The 19,077-nt window shown below is 31.2% G+C and overlaps 1 protein-coding gene across 1 annotated transcript; it reads left to right on the top strand.

Annotated features, from left to right (window-relative positions):
- Nucleotides 1–12,834: 12,834 nt before the first annotated feature.
- On the top strand, nucleotides 12,835–14,364 carry LOC120155523 (zeatin O-glucosyltransferase-like). The gene has a single exon (XM_039167061.1). It carries the CDS (start codon nucleotides 12,870–12,872, stop codon nucleotides 14,235–14,237), a length of 1,368 nt encoding a protein of 455 aa, XP_039022992.1. The 5' UTR covers nucleotides 12,835–12,869; the 3' UTR covers nucleotides 14,238–14,364.
- The last annotated feature ends 4,713 nt before the right edge of the window (nucleotides 14,365–19,077 follow it).

Below are 19,077 nucleotides of genomic sequence, written 5' to 3'. Positions count from 1 at the left end.
GGTCGTCGGAGTTCTTGAGAACTGAGGAGGCGGGGCTCGTTTTGGGGCGGTTTAGGGCTGTTTTTGGTAGTTTATGTCCTAGATCTAGGTTTAGGAGAGTGGGGGGATGGTTTTCAGGATTGGAGAAGGGCGACCGACAGTGGGTCGGACGACTGCCTTGAGAGAAAACAAGAGAGAAGAATTTTTTTTAGAAAAAAAGGTTCAAATAAAAAAAACTTAAAGTAGTATATATAGGCAAAGTTTCGGGGGAAATTGTGTTTAGGTCCCCCGAATTTTACTGTGATTTTGCAAAGAGGTCACTGGAAGGGATCAATTTTGTTAATTTGCCATTTTTATGTTGCTTTACAGTTTTTTGTTTAATCTCATTTTAGTCTCCCTACTATTAGCGTGTTTTTGCATGTTAGTCCTTTAGGGATTAATTATGTAATTTTCCCTTTTTATGCCTGATATTTATTTTTAGGGATATTCTCTATATAGCCCCCTGTATTTTTATATGTGTGTATTTTGAACCTAAATATATGTTTTTATTTTAATTCGGCCATGAAATTTTAATTTATTTAGATTTATCCCCATGTTTTATTTATTTTTTCATTTCTTGTAATTTTAGCACTTAATATTGTGAATATTCATTTTAGTCCCTTGTATATTTTATTTTTATTTTAATGTTTGCATGATAATTTGATAATTTATGTTTTATTCCTACTTTTATTTTTATTTTAAGTTTTGCATGTTGTTTGCATTTTAATTCATTTTATTACTAATTAATTTTGTATGATAGCCTCATAAGCATCCCTTGACTCGATTCCAAATAAATTGACTAAGGGAAATATTCGATCATTTTAATATTGTCGTAAAGTGACTGTCTTAACGTATAAGAAAGTTACTTTTGATAATTTTAAAATGAAAGTTTATCCCATTTAGTGACACAAATTAAATCGATTTCATTTTTAAAATTTGGAGATTTAGAAAAAGACAATGTTCTTTTAATTAAATTAATCGAGAAAAAATTGTTAGATTTAATCTAAGGTCTCTTCTCGAGATATTTAATATAATTGAACATCTTTATTCTCATTAAATATCGGTCAAATAATTACTTAATTTCTTCTTTGTTATGCTTTTTATTTGTTTTATTTTTGCATGCGTTTTCCGATAGATTTTCAAAACAATAACAATCGAATCGACATTGAGAATAGTAATATCCTTTTGTTTCGGTCCGAGTAATAAATGACTGCTTTAAGGTAAGAGAGGTCATTTATTATCGATTGGAAATAATTAGATATAATTGTTTTCATTTGAATCGCTTTGTAATTTTAAACCGAAATAGTAATATCCCTTTATTTATATTGGGATAATAAATGACTGTTTTAATGAACAAAAGGTCATTTATTCTCGATTGGAAATAATTAGATATTATCGTTTTCACTCTAAAAATTATTTTGGGTGTTATTATTTTGAATTAATAGGGAAGTTTAGAATGAAATTTTAATATTTCTTTATTTCGATTGGAGTAAGAATCGATTACTTTAAGGTATGAGAGATCGATTTTTCTCGATAAGAAATAATTTAATATTATTATCTTTCATCCAAAATTTCAAAGAACGTTATTTTAGGGGATCTTAAATTAAAATAGATTTAAACTTGTAAATTTTATTTCGAAGACAATTAATTAATCGACTAGGTACCGATTTAGGGTGTTGTGGGGGTGCTAATCTTTCCCCATACGTAACCGACTCCCAAACTCAAATTTTGGTAACGCATGCCGTAATTTTGTCGTTTTAATTAAAATTAATATTTTATTAAAATGACAAATTTATTTTTGGGTACCCAATAACACCCTAATCAAAGATTGGTGGTGACTTCTTCAACCACGTTTTATCACTAACCGACCCACCTAAAATTATTTTCGAAACGGGACCCCTTTTCCCCACCGAAAAAAATGTTTCGACAGGCAAAAATTGTGAGTAAAGATAAAAAGAGGGTTTTGTTCAAAGTGAAGAGCAAATAAAGAAATAAATTAAAGAAGATAAACTGAGATGAAAATTATATAGTACAAGCATCCCCAGGCTTTCACTTTTCTTCAATTCTGTCAATCCTTGAATAAGATTTTACTCTGATTAAATGTCGGTTACAGTCCACAAGGTTCAATCCCTGTAGATTACTTTTCTCTTCAGTGATTGATTTTCCAAAAACTATTTTAGAAATCTCAATCCTTGTTCAAATTATTGCTACTATCGTTGTTAACTCAAAACAGTTTAAAAGCGTTGGAAAAGCCCGACTAGAATTATGTTTTCTCTATGAAAATCGAATTCGATCCCAATTTCTCTTAGCGTGCCGTCGCTAAGTGTGTTCAAGGGAATTCAAATAAAATGATTCTATAATTCCAACGATAAACCATAATAACATCCAAGTCAAAAGTTATTTTTGAAGTGAAAGCATTTTCAGTTTAAGAAAGACTGATCGCCAAATCTAATTGTTTCCAGAAAATTGAGAATTTTAACCCGAAGATATGAAGTGCTTTTCAATACTCACGACCGAAATTGAGTCATCGCTTAAGCCCTTGGCTTACGAGAAAATTAGTTAAGTATGATAGAAATGATACTTAGCATTTTAAAGAAAAATAAATAAAAACTTGAAAAGTAAAAACAGGAAAAAGAAAAGAAAAAAAATTATAAAAAGAAAACAAGAACAAAGAAGTTAGAAAATTTGAGGTGTGTTTGAACTCAACCCAAAGGGGTATTTATAGCTTCCTAAAAGCCCAAAAAATGCTAAAGATAATTCCTAAAAATACAAAAGATAATTCCTAAAAATTGTTTGAATTAAATACCCAAAAATAAATATAATTCCTTCTGTCTCCACAAAAATGCTGATTGGACCTTCTAGAAGATGCTAACTAGACACAACATCAGCTGAGTCATGCCCACTAGTCCAGCCTTGACTCCAAAAAAATAAAAACTTCAAAATTTTGTCTTTTTTAGTATAGTTTATGGAATCCAATGTCTTGCACAAAAAATAAGAGAAAACGCCCAAATTAGCAACATAAACTGATGAACAATGAGTAATTAACAAAAAAATAATATCTATTTAAATCACGCATCATTGAGTGAACATTTTGTAACTTTTAATAGTTGAGGGACTCAATAAAGCAACTCTCTATAGTCAAGGGATCATTTAGTAACTTTTAATAGTCGACTTAATAAAATAATATCATATAGTAAAATGACCATTTGTGTACTTTACCCTAAAATATAAGGAGGTCAAATTATTTAATTTTGAAATAAATAAAGTCTTTAAAATTGAACAAACCATAAAATTTAAAGAAATTATTATTAGTTTCACTAAATTTCTAGAAAGGAAATGATCATACTGTCAGGGAGCTCATGTAAATTGACATCAAATTTTCTCTTTGAAATTTAAAGGGAGTTGGGTTTAAAATGTTTTTTTTCGGAATATAGCTTGTAGTTTTGTAACACCCTCAGACCAATGTAGGTCACCCGATTAGATTCGAGGTGTCACATTAGAGCCACCAGAGCGACCCACCGTAAAAATCAAGGAAAAATTAAAATTTTTGTTAAAACATGTAAAATCATAAAACAATTTATAAATAAAATACAAGTTCAGAAAACCATTCATATATTACCAATATAAGTAAAATCATTCAAGTTCCAGACTCAGTATAAAACATCAAATGTGACATGCATGCCCCATAATTACACTTTTATCGTATTCTGCAAGAAAAACATAAGGAACTCCCATTACTAAAGTCGATAGTTACACTGGATCGATTCTTTTAACCTGAAATGGCGAGTAAAAGAGAGAGCTCTGGGAAGCTCGGTAATACAGAACTACCAAATGATGCTGAAAGACATGCAGATAATTGACAAGCATAAATTTCCTTATTGGTTCAGGCATCTACAGGTTTTCATGATGAGTTGAGGTTCCACTAATATTTCTTCAGGTAGTAGACATGAAGCTTATAGTTCAGAGGAAAAATTCAGAGGATCAGGTTTAGGAGATTGAAACAGACGTCTAGTGTGACCCCATAAAACCAGAATAAATGAAATCATAATTTAAAAAAACAGTAGTAATTTATTTCAGTAAAAACAAGTTTTTAAAATCATTATCATACCCTCTACCCGTACACCATATGAAATACCCTATAACATGCATCCATAAAGACTTACCCTAGACCAATAGGATCTAGGAGTCCAATATGGAAGATACATGCATCCATAAGGACTTATCCTATACCACTAGGATATAGGAGTCCAACATGGAAGATACATGCATCCATAAGGACTTACCCTCACTAAGATCTAGGAGTCCAATATGGAAGATCAGAACAAATAGGAATTACCAGCTTGATCAGAGTTGAACCTCCATACTCCAGCCTACCTAGATAGTACCCTAGTAAAACAATTTCAGATAACAGACAATAAAACAAAAAATCAGATATCAGAAGCCAGTAATCAGAAACCAGATATCAGAAATTGTACTTTATATAAATAAGAGAAAACCTTTTTGTCTATAGGGAACACACTAGAGGCTCCAAGTATTCTTCAAAGCGCTTGGAAATTATCATGAATAGAAAATATGAACTTACGCAAAATTGATCGAATTTCATAATCGAGATCCCTATTAAAAAGGTTTAATTATTAATTGAACTAATCAGACTTTTAAATATTGATATTTTAGGACCAAAAAGGGTTCGAGTACATTATAAAGGTATTTAGGAACCTTTCATAAGGGTAATTTAAGATTTCATATATAACCAACGCGATTCCATTATTTAGGCCATCAGGGGTATTTCGGACATGTTGATGTCTGATGGATTCTTAATAACTTAATCCAACATGATAATACATTGATTTACAATATCCATGATTCATATCGAATTATCCGAATTTGAGTCAGATCAGACTAATCAGATCCCAATAGTGGTATTAACCAATAATTCAGACCGAGATCTTTCATGAATATTCTCTTCTTAATACTGATTGTATTAGCTGAACTGATCACATATCAAATCATCATCGAATTGATTTTAGAGAAATGAACAGGTATTTCGATGATATTTATTTCATTTTTGAATTACAACGGTATCAAGAATGGCTGACATACTTGATTCATGGTTCATAAACTTTATAGATGATATAACATATAGGTTTATCAATATTTTCAGATTTTATCTGAAGGCAGTCACTTAAATCCAAGTCATAAGAGTATTTTGATTATCTCAATACTCGAGTTTATTTTAGTTATTTTGAGATCCAATGGCATATTAGTTATTTCAAAACTCCAGGATAATTCATCATTTAAATACTTCAGTGTCGTGTCGAACTTCCAGTAATCTAGCATTCAAACGTTTATTCTAGAATCAGAATTCAATGTCCTTTACCATCTCAGATGTTATAATCAGGTACCAGGGTTTCTTGGCAAAACAAGCCTTTAACGGGTGAAATAGTAGTTTTATCGGGCCAGATATAACTTTCAGTGTTATTACCAGATTTAAGAATAATCCTTGTCTTTTACATCCCAAAGGTAATTTCTTAATTTCTAATCCAAGTATATCTAACATTTAACCTTTAACGAAAATAATTAGAGTTTACAGATCTTGAGGTTAATTGATTTACTGATTATTTACTAAGTTTGAATTTATTTCTTATCGATCATTCAATTCCTTATACAAGTCATCTGGGTTTTATTCGGCTTACTAACTTTACACCAAAATCAATTCGGGTCATAACCAAATTAATATATTTTTACCATATTCGATATGAATTAAGAATGTTCATCGGGATTAACTTGACTAAAAATTAAATCATGTACCGTAATACATACATAGGGTAGTAAAGTATTACCTCGATACTCATACCATATCGATCGACCAATTAAACTCCATTTGATCACCCTTGAACTTAAATTTAAAGTTCCATAATATCTCGGATCCATGACAAAACAAATTACGTCAGAAATGAAATTTTATCGGGAAAACTATTCGAATCAAAAATTAAAATGATGAAAAATAGATTACTGGGTTCGAATTTAGTGAAACATACTTCAAATTCGGACTCAAGACATCGAAAAATATAAAATAGATATTTTTAAAAAAAATTAACTTTTTTGTCAAAGTCAACAGTCAACGAGTCAAAGCTAAAGTAAACGGTTTGGTCAACGATTCAGGTCAAAGGTTAATTGGTTGAATCGGTCTGAGTTAACTGATTTGACTTGGGAGAGTTGACTTAGTCAACCAGAAGACTCGGCATAACAATGCCCATGCACGGAGGTGACACATACAACGTTCAACGGGGACAGGGATGGTGACTGATTAATCTGGAGGCAACCAAACACAATAGTCAACCTAAATCATATCAGAATACAACCCAAAACGTGATGAAATAACCAAAAAATGAAATAGAGGCTTACCCCAACGGCGAACGGTGGAGGATGCGACAGAAGGGAGCAATCCTGGCACGATGGCGGCGATAGTGAGACCTATCGATGAAGGGATCGACAAAAAAATGACTAATCATGAGGGATAACCTTTGTTTTCTAATGAATATTCAACGTGATCTCCATGGCAAATAGTGGGGCCAACTGAAGCAAGGCTGATCAATTTTTGACTGGACTTAGATAACAAGTCGATCGGTGGCAGCGACACAACCTATGGTCACATGTAGCGGCCGAAATCGAATAGAAAACAAACTCGGGGTTTTAGATTTTCGACTAAGCTTCCCAGAGCTTTTCACGATGATCAGTAGTAGCTTTCGAGAAATTGACAGAGGGTTTTTGATCGGGGGATGGAGGGGAATAATGTAGCGGTGGAGGTGAACGCCACTGTCGACCAGATATCGGTGAACAGAGTTAAAATAGAGGGTTCAGTTTGGGAAATAACTTTTTCATGGGAAAACAAATTGAACCAAGAAAAGGGTTAAACCAACATTTTAACTTTGAAACAAAAGATATGTTTAGCTAAATATATCAGCTACAGTAACCTAGCCTAATGGCTAAGGCTTAGCTGGGTTAAGGCAGGTCACGAGTTCAAGCTAGGAGAACCGGGGAACTTTTTATCTATTTTAATAATTAAAAGGAAAAGAGAAAATCAAGAACCAAGTCATTGATGAACAAAGAGCTTACAAAATAGATCTCCACTTTCAAAATCTCACAAAATGATCCCTTAAAATTACTAGAAATTTAGGGTATGACAACTCTCCTCCCCTTAAAAGAATTTCGTACTTGAAATTCACCCAAGTCACAGAAACGCAGAAGTCAAGCTTTCATCAATTCTTCAATATCTCATGGTAGCTTTTACAGGATTACGGGTCCTCTACTAAACCTTAACCAATTGAATATGCGTTCTCGTCAGAACTCTCATTTATCGCAATTCAAGAGTCTAAACAGAATTATCCTTGTGGAAACAATCAGACCTTAGTTACGAAGTTAGGTTCATAGAGTGGGTAACATATTCCAATTTTATATCTAGAGGCGGGTCAAAATTTTCTCGGATAAGTACCTCTTACGTTACTCATGAGGCGCTTTACAAAATTTAGACGAACATTGATGGTATTCCCTTTTTGCACATATCAATCCCTAACAGACAAAAAACTTAGGTTAGCTTAATATAGAGAGGGGCTCAACCTTGGAGTTTCGGCTTAGAGAAGTACGATTATCAACTAGGGGCATGTACTGACCTGACATCCTATGACAGTCGACCGGTCGATCTACCCAAAAATGTCGACTCAACCTAAGCTTTGATACCACTAAATGTAACACCCTCAAATCAATGCGGATGACTCGATTCGATCTAAGGTGTCACATTAGGGCCACCATAGCGACCCACTATAAAAATCCAGGAATTTTTTTTTTGTTAAAACATATAAAATCTTAAAATAATTTAAAAATAAAATTCAAGTTCAGAAAACCATTCATATATTACCAACATAATTAAAATCATACAAGTTTCAAACTCAGTATAAAAAATAAAATGTGACTTACATGTCCTCTAGTTACACCTATACATTATTCTGCAAGAAAAGACGAAGGAACTCCCATTACTGAAGTCGATAGAAGCATTGGATCGATTCTTTTAACCTGAAATGGTGAGTAAAAGAATGTGATTTGGGAAGCTCATTAATACAAAACTACCAAATGATACTAAAGGACATGTAGATAAACGACAATCATAAAATTTCTATATTAGTTCAGACTTCTACAGGTTTTCCCTTATAAAGTTGTTCATTCATTTCATTAAACAACTTGTAAAACTTTGCCGCTTCTCCATTTGGCTCTTCAGCACATACACTTATTCCCATCTTAGTGAAATCATTAACATCATTGTCACAATCATTTTCTCTAACAGATTGATGATGACTGTGCATATTAAATGCATATCGCAACATACCTTCCATGTCATGTTCTCTAACAGATCGACGGTGAGAATTAGGAGGATAAGTCGAATTACTCATGGAAGAATATCTATATGGTGTAAACACTCCATGAAATATCCATTTTCTATAGCCCCGAACAAAGCCAAAATCAACTAGACTCTCGTAGACAACTTCATGAATTTTCCAATTAATGATAACACACTTCTTACAAGGGCAAAGAATCATATTCTCCTGGCTTGCATTCACAAAAGCTAAATTTAGAAAAATTTCGACTCCATTTCGATATTCGTCGCTTACCCTTGAGAAATTCATCCAACTCTTATCCATTTCGTATTTATGGTATATCAATTTCAAATGTTAATTGCTAATATTATAGAGAAAGTAAGCAACTAAACATAAGGATTACATTTAATTTCACAATTTAAATTATAAATTATAATACAAACAAATTCAAGGTTTATTTTATGAATTACATAAGCATCTAAACATAACCATTACATTCAATGACATAAGCTTATGGTATATATATTATTTGTTTCAAGATTATACTGTTGAATTCATAGTTTATTTTATTAACTGAAAATTTTAAATATGAAAATCAATGGTATATACATTTAATTACATATGCTTATGGTATATATATTAATTGTTAAGACTTGGATCTTAACTACACTACACCTTGGCCTATAGTTTTACCATGCTACAATTCAACCTCTTCTAGAAGTACATATTCCCCGCAACTTCCCATGCAACCAAACAATCATTCATCGATTACAAGGAAAAGATTTAACTATTTTTCAATCGAATCTTATAGCAAGTTTAATTTAACTTAAAAGAAAAAAATAACGCAAAACAACATATATTAAATGTTCTTTATAACGAGGTTGCCTCTTTCAAAACTTTTAGACATAAGTATAATAAAAATAAACATTTTAAATTTCCATATCACTTTTTAATAATAATGACACATATTTTAATCAATAAATTATACTTTTTGGCAATATTTTAGAATATACGTTTCCAAACAATTTTAACCCAAACAACAATAGAGAAGTAATTCTCTAAATACAAAGAATGAAGAAGTAAACCTAAATTAATAGAAGATCCAGAACAAAAGTGGATGTGGACATTTTGGACACACTTCTATGAACCAAAATATTTTTCCTTTCGAACCAACACCACTACTACTACAAAGACACTGAAATCCATTCCAATATCTAAAACTGTGTCCGTTTGTAATCAAACAGGCACTAGTTTGTCCAATCCAATGAGCATTTCTCGTAAATTTTTTATTAACTATAGGAATAATCTCTTACAGATTTATTCGAATGCTGAAGGGTAAATTAAAACACAATTAATAATAGTTTAAAGAAAGCAATATAATCACAGCAAAAGAAGCAACTCCAAAACTGATGGAAAATTCAATAAAATCATAATGCAACTTCTATTGGTGTATCTAAATTAATTAACAGCAACTTCCCCCGCAACCAGACAAAACAAGTGATACAAGTGAAAATCCTTACCTGACGCAAATATTTCAGTAAATTTTAAAAATTGTTACCTTTTTTTCTTTACCGCAACTTCCCCACAACCAAACGAGACAAGTGAAACAAAATAATAAAGTGACCTTTAGCAGCAGAGGGTTCTCCGTAGAAGTTGGATAATACTTCGACTTCTCTGTAATCTAGAGACAATTCCTCTAATCAATCAAAGCTGGATAATACAAACAAGGAAAGGAATGGAAAGGGGAGGGGAGAAAGCAATTTTGAGAAGAAACTGAATCACCTAAATTTGGGGTCTTCAAAAAATGCTTCCGATAATGAAGCTGTCCGAAAATGAAGAGAAAGTGAGATCAACGAAGAGAAATAGGTTAAGAACCAACAGATTCAGCAAAGAGAAAGTGAGATCGGCGAAGAAGCAGCAGATGGGTTTTGGGTAAACGGCAGGCGCATGAAATGCAAAACTTAGAAGCAACAAAAGGTCAAGGGAAAAAATGAAAAAGGTTAAGGGGTACGGGAGTTTGAGACGCAAAACTTACGGCACTAATGTACTGATAAATTGCGGCTTTTACTAAAAAATGCCACTAAAGTATGAATCTGTTGCAGTATTTTTAGCTGCGTTTCTTCAAAAATGTGGCATTTTAGCTTAAAACACAGCGATATGCATACAATTATTGGTGTTTCTATCAAAACGTCTCTACATGCTTGTTTCATTTTAGTGGTTTTTAGCGGTGCTATATATCAGTATATTACAAAACGCCACTATATATCAGTATATTACGACATTTTTATTAAAAACGCTACTATAGGTACATGACTATTGTAACGCTTCCCAGAAATACGGTGAAAGTTTGTTATTTTATGTCATTTGTTCTAAAAACGCCACGAGAGGTATACAATTACCAGCTTTTTTACTAAAACGCTACAAAAAATGCCCATATATATCAAGCAAACACCACTAAAATACGTTTTTAACGGCGTTTTACAAAAAACACCACTATATATCTGTCTATTGCGACGTTTTTTTTTTTGGAAAAACGCCACTATAGGTTAATGACTATTGCGGTGCTTTCCCACAAACGCCGTGAAAACTGTTATTTTGTGGCGTTTGTTTTAAAAAATTTCACGAGAGGTATAAAGTTGCCGGCGTTTGTTCAGAAAATGCCTCTATAAACTCATTTTGCTTTAATGTATGTTGTTTAGTGTATGATTATTTTTAATAGTTTGAAAGTGATTATAAAGTAGTATATGTTTAATTTTTTTTAGTCAATGACAATGTACATATAATTATAAATATAATTGTTTGGACTTCAAATCTTTATGAATAATAATTCTTTTTTATTAATAAACTACATGATGAGTTTAATGTTTGATTTTTTAAATTTACACGAAATCAAGGAAAGATTTTATTGTTTGGTTGCTACAAACCAGACAGTAGGATGATAGACATAAATCAAAGTAAAAAAGCAAAAGGAAAAAAGAATTTATTTTGACGTCGGCTAGATATTATCTCATGAATTAGAAAATTAAAATAGTGAAAAAAAGGAAAAAAAAAGTAAAAAGAAATTGTTCTCTAGATAGTTTACAAAGAATCGAAAACCATTTGTCCTTCACAAGAGTTCAGTTTTAATGAACTAAAATGCCATAATTTTTGCGACGGAGATTTACGAGTAAGGTTTTTGATGCATGTATAAAATAAAGTGAAAATAATATGTTTAGATGATTTAATAAAATTATATTTTTTAAAAATTGTAACATCAGTTTATTTACTATGCAATTTTCGCTGAGATTCATATTAACAAAATTATTTTCAATTATTTAAAATATTTTTTAAAAAGTACCTAGGAAAATTTAAAAAAAAATCTATAATCCGTCATAAACCCTATGTTAATTTTTCTTATTTTATGTTTGAGGTATGTTAAAAATAATTGATCTCATAAATTGATTTAAATTTATATCAAATTTGTTAAAAATAAAATTTAACAAATAATGTTCAATTTATCACACAGATTTAGGATCGTCATATGAATGAAAATATAAGGTTGATATTAATAATAAAAAATGAGAATATATTCACTAAAAAAACAAGGAGTAAATTTTATCCTTTTATTTCTACTCATCCAACAATATCAAATGTAAAACAAAAAATATTTTAATTTGTGTAAATTGATCGTAAGCCTTAATTTTTTTTGATTATATATATAATAGGTTAAATAAGAATTAATTTTGTGAAATTGGAGATAAAATCAATAAAATTTTCCATTGAATTGTAAATTTAAGATCTTAGTTTAAGAATTAAAGAATATAGCTTTTTAAGAAATTTTTATGTGCTTTTAAGATTTCTAATTTCTTCAATAAAAAAGAATTGATTACGATTTTACATCGTTCATGAAGGTGAGAATATATCTATATCTCGCGTACCCTTGCTTTTCGCTTTCTTCTTTTGGTTCGTATTACTGATCGCTTGAGCTAGGCTCAAGTGACATAGATGATTAGCTGTTTAATAAATTCATGGAAATTAAGATTTAAAATAATATTTTTAACATAATATATATATAAAAAATATATATTTAAATCATGATATATCTTAATCACAGTGGCAATATTGGTATGAGTCGAAATTGTAAAAGTTTACCTTAAGAATGGGTTGTCTGCATTCGATAACTTTTCCTGTATCCTTTTTTCTACTTAAGACTGCAATATGAAAAATAATTCAACAATAAAAATAGAAAGAAAATAATTCAGGCCTAGGAAATTAAGCTGTCGTTTTCATTACATGGAATTCACGCAGTTAATGGCTGACAAAAAAAAAATGAATTGTCACTTTCGGTTTATTTTTCCCTTCTTTATTTCTTCCTTTTCTAAGAACAAAATAAGCTCACGACATCACATGGTTGCTCATATATAACCCCAACACAAAGCCAGATTGATCCATATTTTCTTCCAAGGACTAGCTTTTGGAAGAGGCTTTGATCCTTTTTTTAAAATGTCGAACCAAGAAAACTCTGTGACTGTGGTGATTGTGCCATTACCTGCACAAGGTCATTTAAACCAGCTGCTTCACCTCTCTCGGATCATTCTCTCCTATGGCATTCCGGTCCATTATGTCGGTTCATCCATGCACAACCGTCAGGCGAATGTCAGAGTCCATGGTTGGGACCCCGTTGCCGTCGCCGGTTTCCATTTCCATGACTTTCAGGTCCCTCCGTTTTCTTCCCCTCCTCCGAACCCCGACGCCGGGATCAAGTTCCCTTCTCATCTCCAGCCATGTTTTGATGCCTGCTGGCACCTTCGTGAGCCCGTCAGTGAACTGTTGATCACGCTTTCTTCCAGGGCGAGGAGGGTCATCATCATCCACGACTCGATGATGGGATCCGTTGTTCAAGATGCTCCGTCGATCCCTAACTCAGAGTTGTACGCTTTCCATACCGTTTCCGCCTTAACTCTCTTTTTCTACATGTGGGAATCAATGGGGAAGCCACAGGTTAATGCAGAAATGCCTGACGTTCCTTCTCTCGACGGATGTTTCACTCAAGATTTCTCCGAGTTCATTTCCATGCAACACAAATATCTGAACGCCAACTGCGGGAGTATATATAACACAAGCAAAGTGATCGAAGGTACTTACCTCGAGTTGCTTGAAAATATCAGGGGAAAACAACATTGGGCTTTAGGACCATTGAATCCGTTGAGAGTACCGGAGAAAGACAGTTCCGGTGACCGACACCACTGTCTGGAATGGCTCGACAAACAGGCTATAAACTCTGTTCTTTACGTGTCTTTCGGGACGACGACCAGCATGGGAGATGAACAAATCCAAGAGCTGGCGATCGGTTTGAGAAGAAGCAATCAAACGTTCATTTGGGTATTGAGAGATGCGGACAAAGGCGATGTTTTCAAGGGAGAAGTTAGAAGCCCGGAGCTTCCAAACGGGTACGTTGATTCAGTGAAAGAGAAAGGATTGGTGGTTCGAGACTGGGCACCGCAGCTTGAGATTTTAGCCCACCCTGCCGTAGGTGGTTTTGTGAGCCACTGTGGATGGAATTCATGCATGGAAAGCATCACCATGGGAGTACCCATCGGAGCATGGCCTATGCACTCGGATCAACCGAGAAACGCGGTTCTAATTACAAAGCTGCTCAAAGTTGGTATTACCGTTAAGGACTGGACACACCGGGATGAGATAGTCATGGCGGCCGTAGTTGAAGACGCCGTGAGACGTTTGATGTCTTCAAAGGAAGGAGATGACGTAAGGAAGAGGGCGGCAGAAATACGCGATGGGGTGCGGCAGTCGGTGAGTGAAGGTGAAGTTTCCAAGGAGTGGGACTCCTTCATTACTCATATTATTAGGTAGGTTTATCATTATTATAACCAATGACGAAAGTACTGCCGCCGAATGAATGTTTCCTTCGACCATATCATGTTCTATGAACAAATTTTATTTCCTGCAAAGTCTATGATAATATTGAATGACGATTTCAATTGTGATTTTTTTTAAATAATTTGAGTTTTAATAATTGTATTTACAGTGTTTTGTAAACATTATCAAAAATTAAAAGAATTTTATATAATTTTATTTTTTAATTACTTCAAATTATTTAGAAATGATGAAATTAAACAAAAGTAAATCCAGGTTAGAGAGAACAATCATTGAAAAAATATAAATTAATTTAATTAAGTAAAAATTATTTTAGACGTCACTAATTTTTTTCCCTTGATTCTTGTATACTACTTTAGTTTTACATTCAATTATATTACTCCATCGTTAAGTCAATAACGAGATAATGACATGATCAACAGTTGTTAACATGACCTGTCACACTAAACGACATTGTTTAGGTGCAACTTTTTTAATAATTAAAACGACATTGTTTTGGACACTAAACTTTAGGGGTGTATTGATTTTGCCACTGAAATTCTAAACACCGCCTGTTATCGATCATATTTCATAGCAAGATCAATAGCAAAATGTTCGTGTTTCACTTCTCTTTCTTCATTTAGGATTAATTTTTTCACGAAACTCATTCAAAATTGATGAAAATTCATTTAAAAATTCAACGTACTAAATACTCTGGTCTCTTTTAATGATCATTCAATGAGACTAATTTTGATGTATATTGTTCGTCTTCTCAAAATCATACTCCTATTTCACTGTTCAGATTTTCGAATAAACACGTCAAGTCCATAAATCTAAGAAAATCTCCCAACACAAAAATAATATATATTTTTATTTAATTTCGTCGAGTTTGAGTGAGTTTCATGAAAAACTAATCATATGAGAATAATGAGGGGAGAAATACGAACATTTTAGTGCCAATTTTGCTATGAAAGATGATCATTGACTGACGATGATTGACTGTCGACAGCGATCATAAAGTGTAGTGCCAAAAAAGTAAAATATTTAAAATTTTAATGACAAAATCGATAGAAACCTAAAGTTTAGTATCTAAAATAACGTCGTTTTAGGTATAAAAACTGTCACACCAAAACGACTTCATTTTGGTGTGTCATACCTCGTCAACAACAGTCAGTCATATCACGTCTAGTTAATATTCAATAGTATCTTAAGTAGTTTTCCCTTTAATTAATATGGTATGCAGGGAAAATTTTCCTCTTTGGGAAAAATTTTGCTTATATTTCTAAATACATGCATGTAGCTAAAACCAATATTGTCTATGGGGAAAATGTATTTTTGGGACCAGACAAAAGATTTATTAATTATACATGTCGAATTTAAATTGCAACTCCCGGTTTCCTTATTTATAGGATATGAAAATATTTGTATTTAATGGAGAGATATTTGGCAAACTACCCTTTTTAATAATTAAATTATCATCTCTAATAACCTGCTACTAATAGATGGCAAACTTAATAATGCTTATCCTCAATTGTTTTTATTACTTACCTACCAATTGGAAACTTTACAGTATACTATGTATTTTTTGGTAAAAATGGTAAGAAAATATAAAACTAAAACCAAAATAATAATAAAAATATAATTAAACTAATTGAATTGCTGGAAAAATCTTCATCTCTCTCTCTATTTATATTACCCAATTGCTAATAGATTTCGATTCTAAAAGAATAGAATTAGTTAATATTTAGATTTAGGTTGAAATAGTCCGAATTCATAATTTTTTTTATTAAACTAAGGTGATTACAAAGTAGTTTCTATTCTAAATACTCTAAATCATTTGATAATAAATAATCAATCATGTTGTTGTAGTTGTTGGTATTCGAATTCATAATATCTAAGAATAATAACGATTCTTTTAATCGTTGAAGTAACTTAATTTATGTCCAAATTCACAATTACTAAGAAGAAAAAGGACAAAGAAAAATATCTGTATCTTTATGATAAATTATATGTAAACATCAGATTAATTATTTATTATTAATTTAAAAGAATTCACATTTTAGAAAGTAGTACTATTCAAGTTTGACAGGTGGCACAATGGATACGAAAAGTACTTCTTATTAAATGTGTTTTTATTTAAATATATATTCTCATATAATTATATAAATATAAAATTCAATTAAAATTATTCGCTTTTGTAATTTATATTTTAGATTTATCGCTCTCTTTTTTATTTATAAAATTTTTAAAACTTAAATATATATATATTATATAATACAGATAATAAAATATTATCTCGTGTATATTATATATTAAACATGTATGTGCATATTACGATTACCCTTTCTTTTGGTTGCTTTCACATTTGCAATTTGTTGTTCTAAGGTACCACAGTGAAAATGAATACGTTGTAACTGATGAATCTAAAAATATTTTTAAGTGGATATATATATATTAATAACATAAATTTTTTATATAGATTTTGTATAAATAAAATTTCAGGATGAACGCACCGTCTATAAAATAAGTCACTAATAGAAGAAAATTCAGATTTCAGAGTAGTTAATTTTTTTAAGATGTACATCTAGGGATGACAAACGGGCGGGTCGGGTGCGGATACCCCCTCCCTCATCCCCATATCCACGTAATATTTTTAAATTCACTACCCGCCCACCAACCACGATGGATAAATTTTTTTAAATATACACTTGCCTACGCGGATACATTATTAAATTTATCCCTACACCCACTACCCAACTCGTCTACGCGGGTGCATTCTCAAATTCATCCCTACACACACTACCCAACTGAAGACGTACCCGGCTAGACTCGCCTGACAACAACCTTAAGTTATACATAAGCAACAAACATAAAATAAACACGTCCATTAAGAAACATAATAAAATAAACCAAAGATTATCTGAGTTAAATGTTAACATAAATCTTAAAGTACATAAAACACCACAATTAAATACTATAAACATAAATGACAAACACATAATATTTTCTTTTGGCGTAATAAATGACAAACCCTAAAATTATAATAGTTCAAAATTTAATAAGTATTTAGTGGACGTGAGGATGTGGGGTAGACGGATGCGGGGCAGGTGGAGGCATGGTGGGTAAGGTCTCAAATTCATCACCCGCCCACTACCCGCGACGGGTACTACATTTTAAATCCACACGTACCACTACCCACTAAAATTATACTCATTACCGCTCTAATTAGAGCGAGTATCGTGTAAAATCTACAAAATTATATCTATTTATCATCTCTATGTATATCATTAATAAAATAAAAAATTAATAAAAAAATTAAATTTTAAGATAAACACATGTATACTCGTATTAAGCTGTTTCCGTTCTATGTACGTTGTTGGCCATCATTTTAAAAGTGGAAAAACCAAGAGTAGCTGTGCAACAGCTACACACTAGCGAGCATTTACCATAGCAATTAGCTAGTCCATTAATACATCCATCCACATGCCACCCACTTGTAAAGAATAAAGACCCAAAATAAATGACATTTTCAGGTTTAAAAAATCTTAAAATATATTTAATCGCCTTAAGGCAACCATCTACCCACCTTCATTGATTAATGAGCAACGTTTACGTTTGGTAGAAGCGTTAATTTTTTCCTCATATTTTAGTATATAAATTAATAATTAACTTCAATTGATTTTTTAATTATTTAAATGATTTAATTTGAAAGAGGATGAAAATCTTATTTTGCGATGTTTTATTGATATTTCTAAAATCATTTCATATTAATTTTTAGGATATGAAAAAATTATTTTAATTAATATAATAGTTAATTTGTTTTCTTATATTAATAATAATGTAAAAATCTTACCTAAATTTAAAAAAGTTGTGATAATGCACTAATTACACTTTATTTCATATATGTACTAAAATATTATTTCTTAGATCAGATCAACCCTTGACATAGTGGCGGATGCATTAAGTTCTTATAGGGATCAAGTGCATTTCCATTATTTTGAAAATGTTATTAAATGTAACTTAACGTGTTAAAACAAAAATTATAATTTTTACATACAAATTATTTATTAAAAAAATTAAAAATTTGGACCTATTATTAAAATTTTGTAATATTAAATATATATATATAATGATTGATTTGAAATTTTTGGAAGACGTGCAAGGGCATTAAATATCAAATGATATTAATTATCAGTTGCTCGACACAAAATAAGGAATTGATTATAATATCATAAATGGTCCCCAAAAATATATTGATAATAAATTTTCATAATATATAACTTGTATTAATCAATTAATGAATTTAATATAATTTTAAAAATGACGAGCGATTAAAACGAAACTAAAACTTAACGTTAAATATGATTTAAAAAATAATAAAAATTAAATGATCAAAATAAAATTAAAATAATAATTGAATGATTAAATACATAATTTAACTTAATTTATATATTTGAGTTATTGCATTCCAATCGTAAAATTATCCCACGTCCAATATTACTTATATAAAATAAAAATTATGTGGTATGTGATTAAGAAGTTTAAAGAAAGATGTATAATCAAATATAAATGATATTGGAATAAAAGAAAAAAATTAAAAGAGTATAATAATTATAACATTTTATAAAATATTAAACTTTGTCAATTTATTCGATCAATATTAGTTAATTATATTTGTCGAATAAATCGGCACAATGTTATGCCAAATAATAAGATCTTTTATGCCATTTTCATGACACACGTATTCCATACTTGAGGACCTCTAGTAGAAATATGAGTAGCATAATATTTAGACTGTGATGAATGAAACCAGACTAAGCCTTCGTGACAATTTTTT

Source organism: Hibiscus syriacus, unplaced genomic scaffold (genome assembly GCF_006381635.1).
Source record: "Hibiscus syriacus cultivar Baekdansim isolate YM2019G1 unplaced genomic scaffold, ASM638163v2 tig00002840_pilon, whole genome shotgun sequence".
Taxonomy (NCBI): Eukaryota; Viridiplantae; Streptophyta; class Magnoliopsida; order Malvales; family Malvaceae; genus Hibiscus; species Hibiscus syriacus.
The sequence above is the reverse complement of the archived record's forward strand: the minus strand, read 5'-3'. Positions and strand labels throughout refer to the sequence as shown.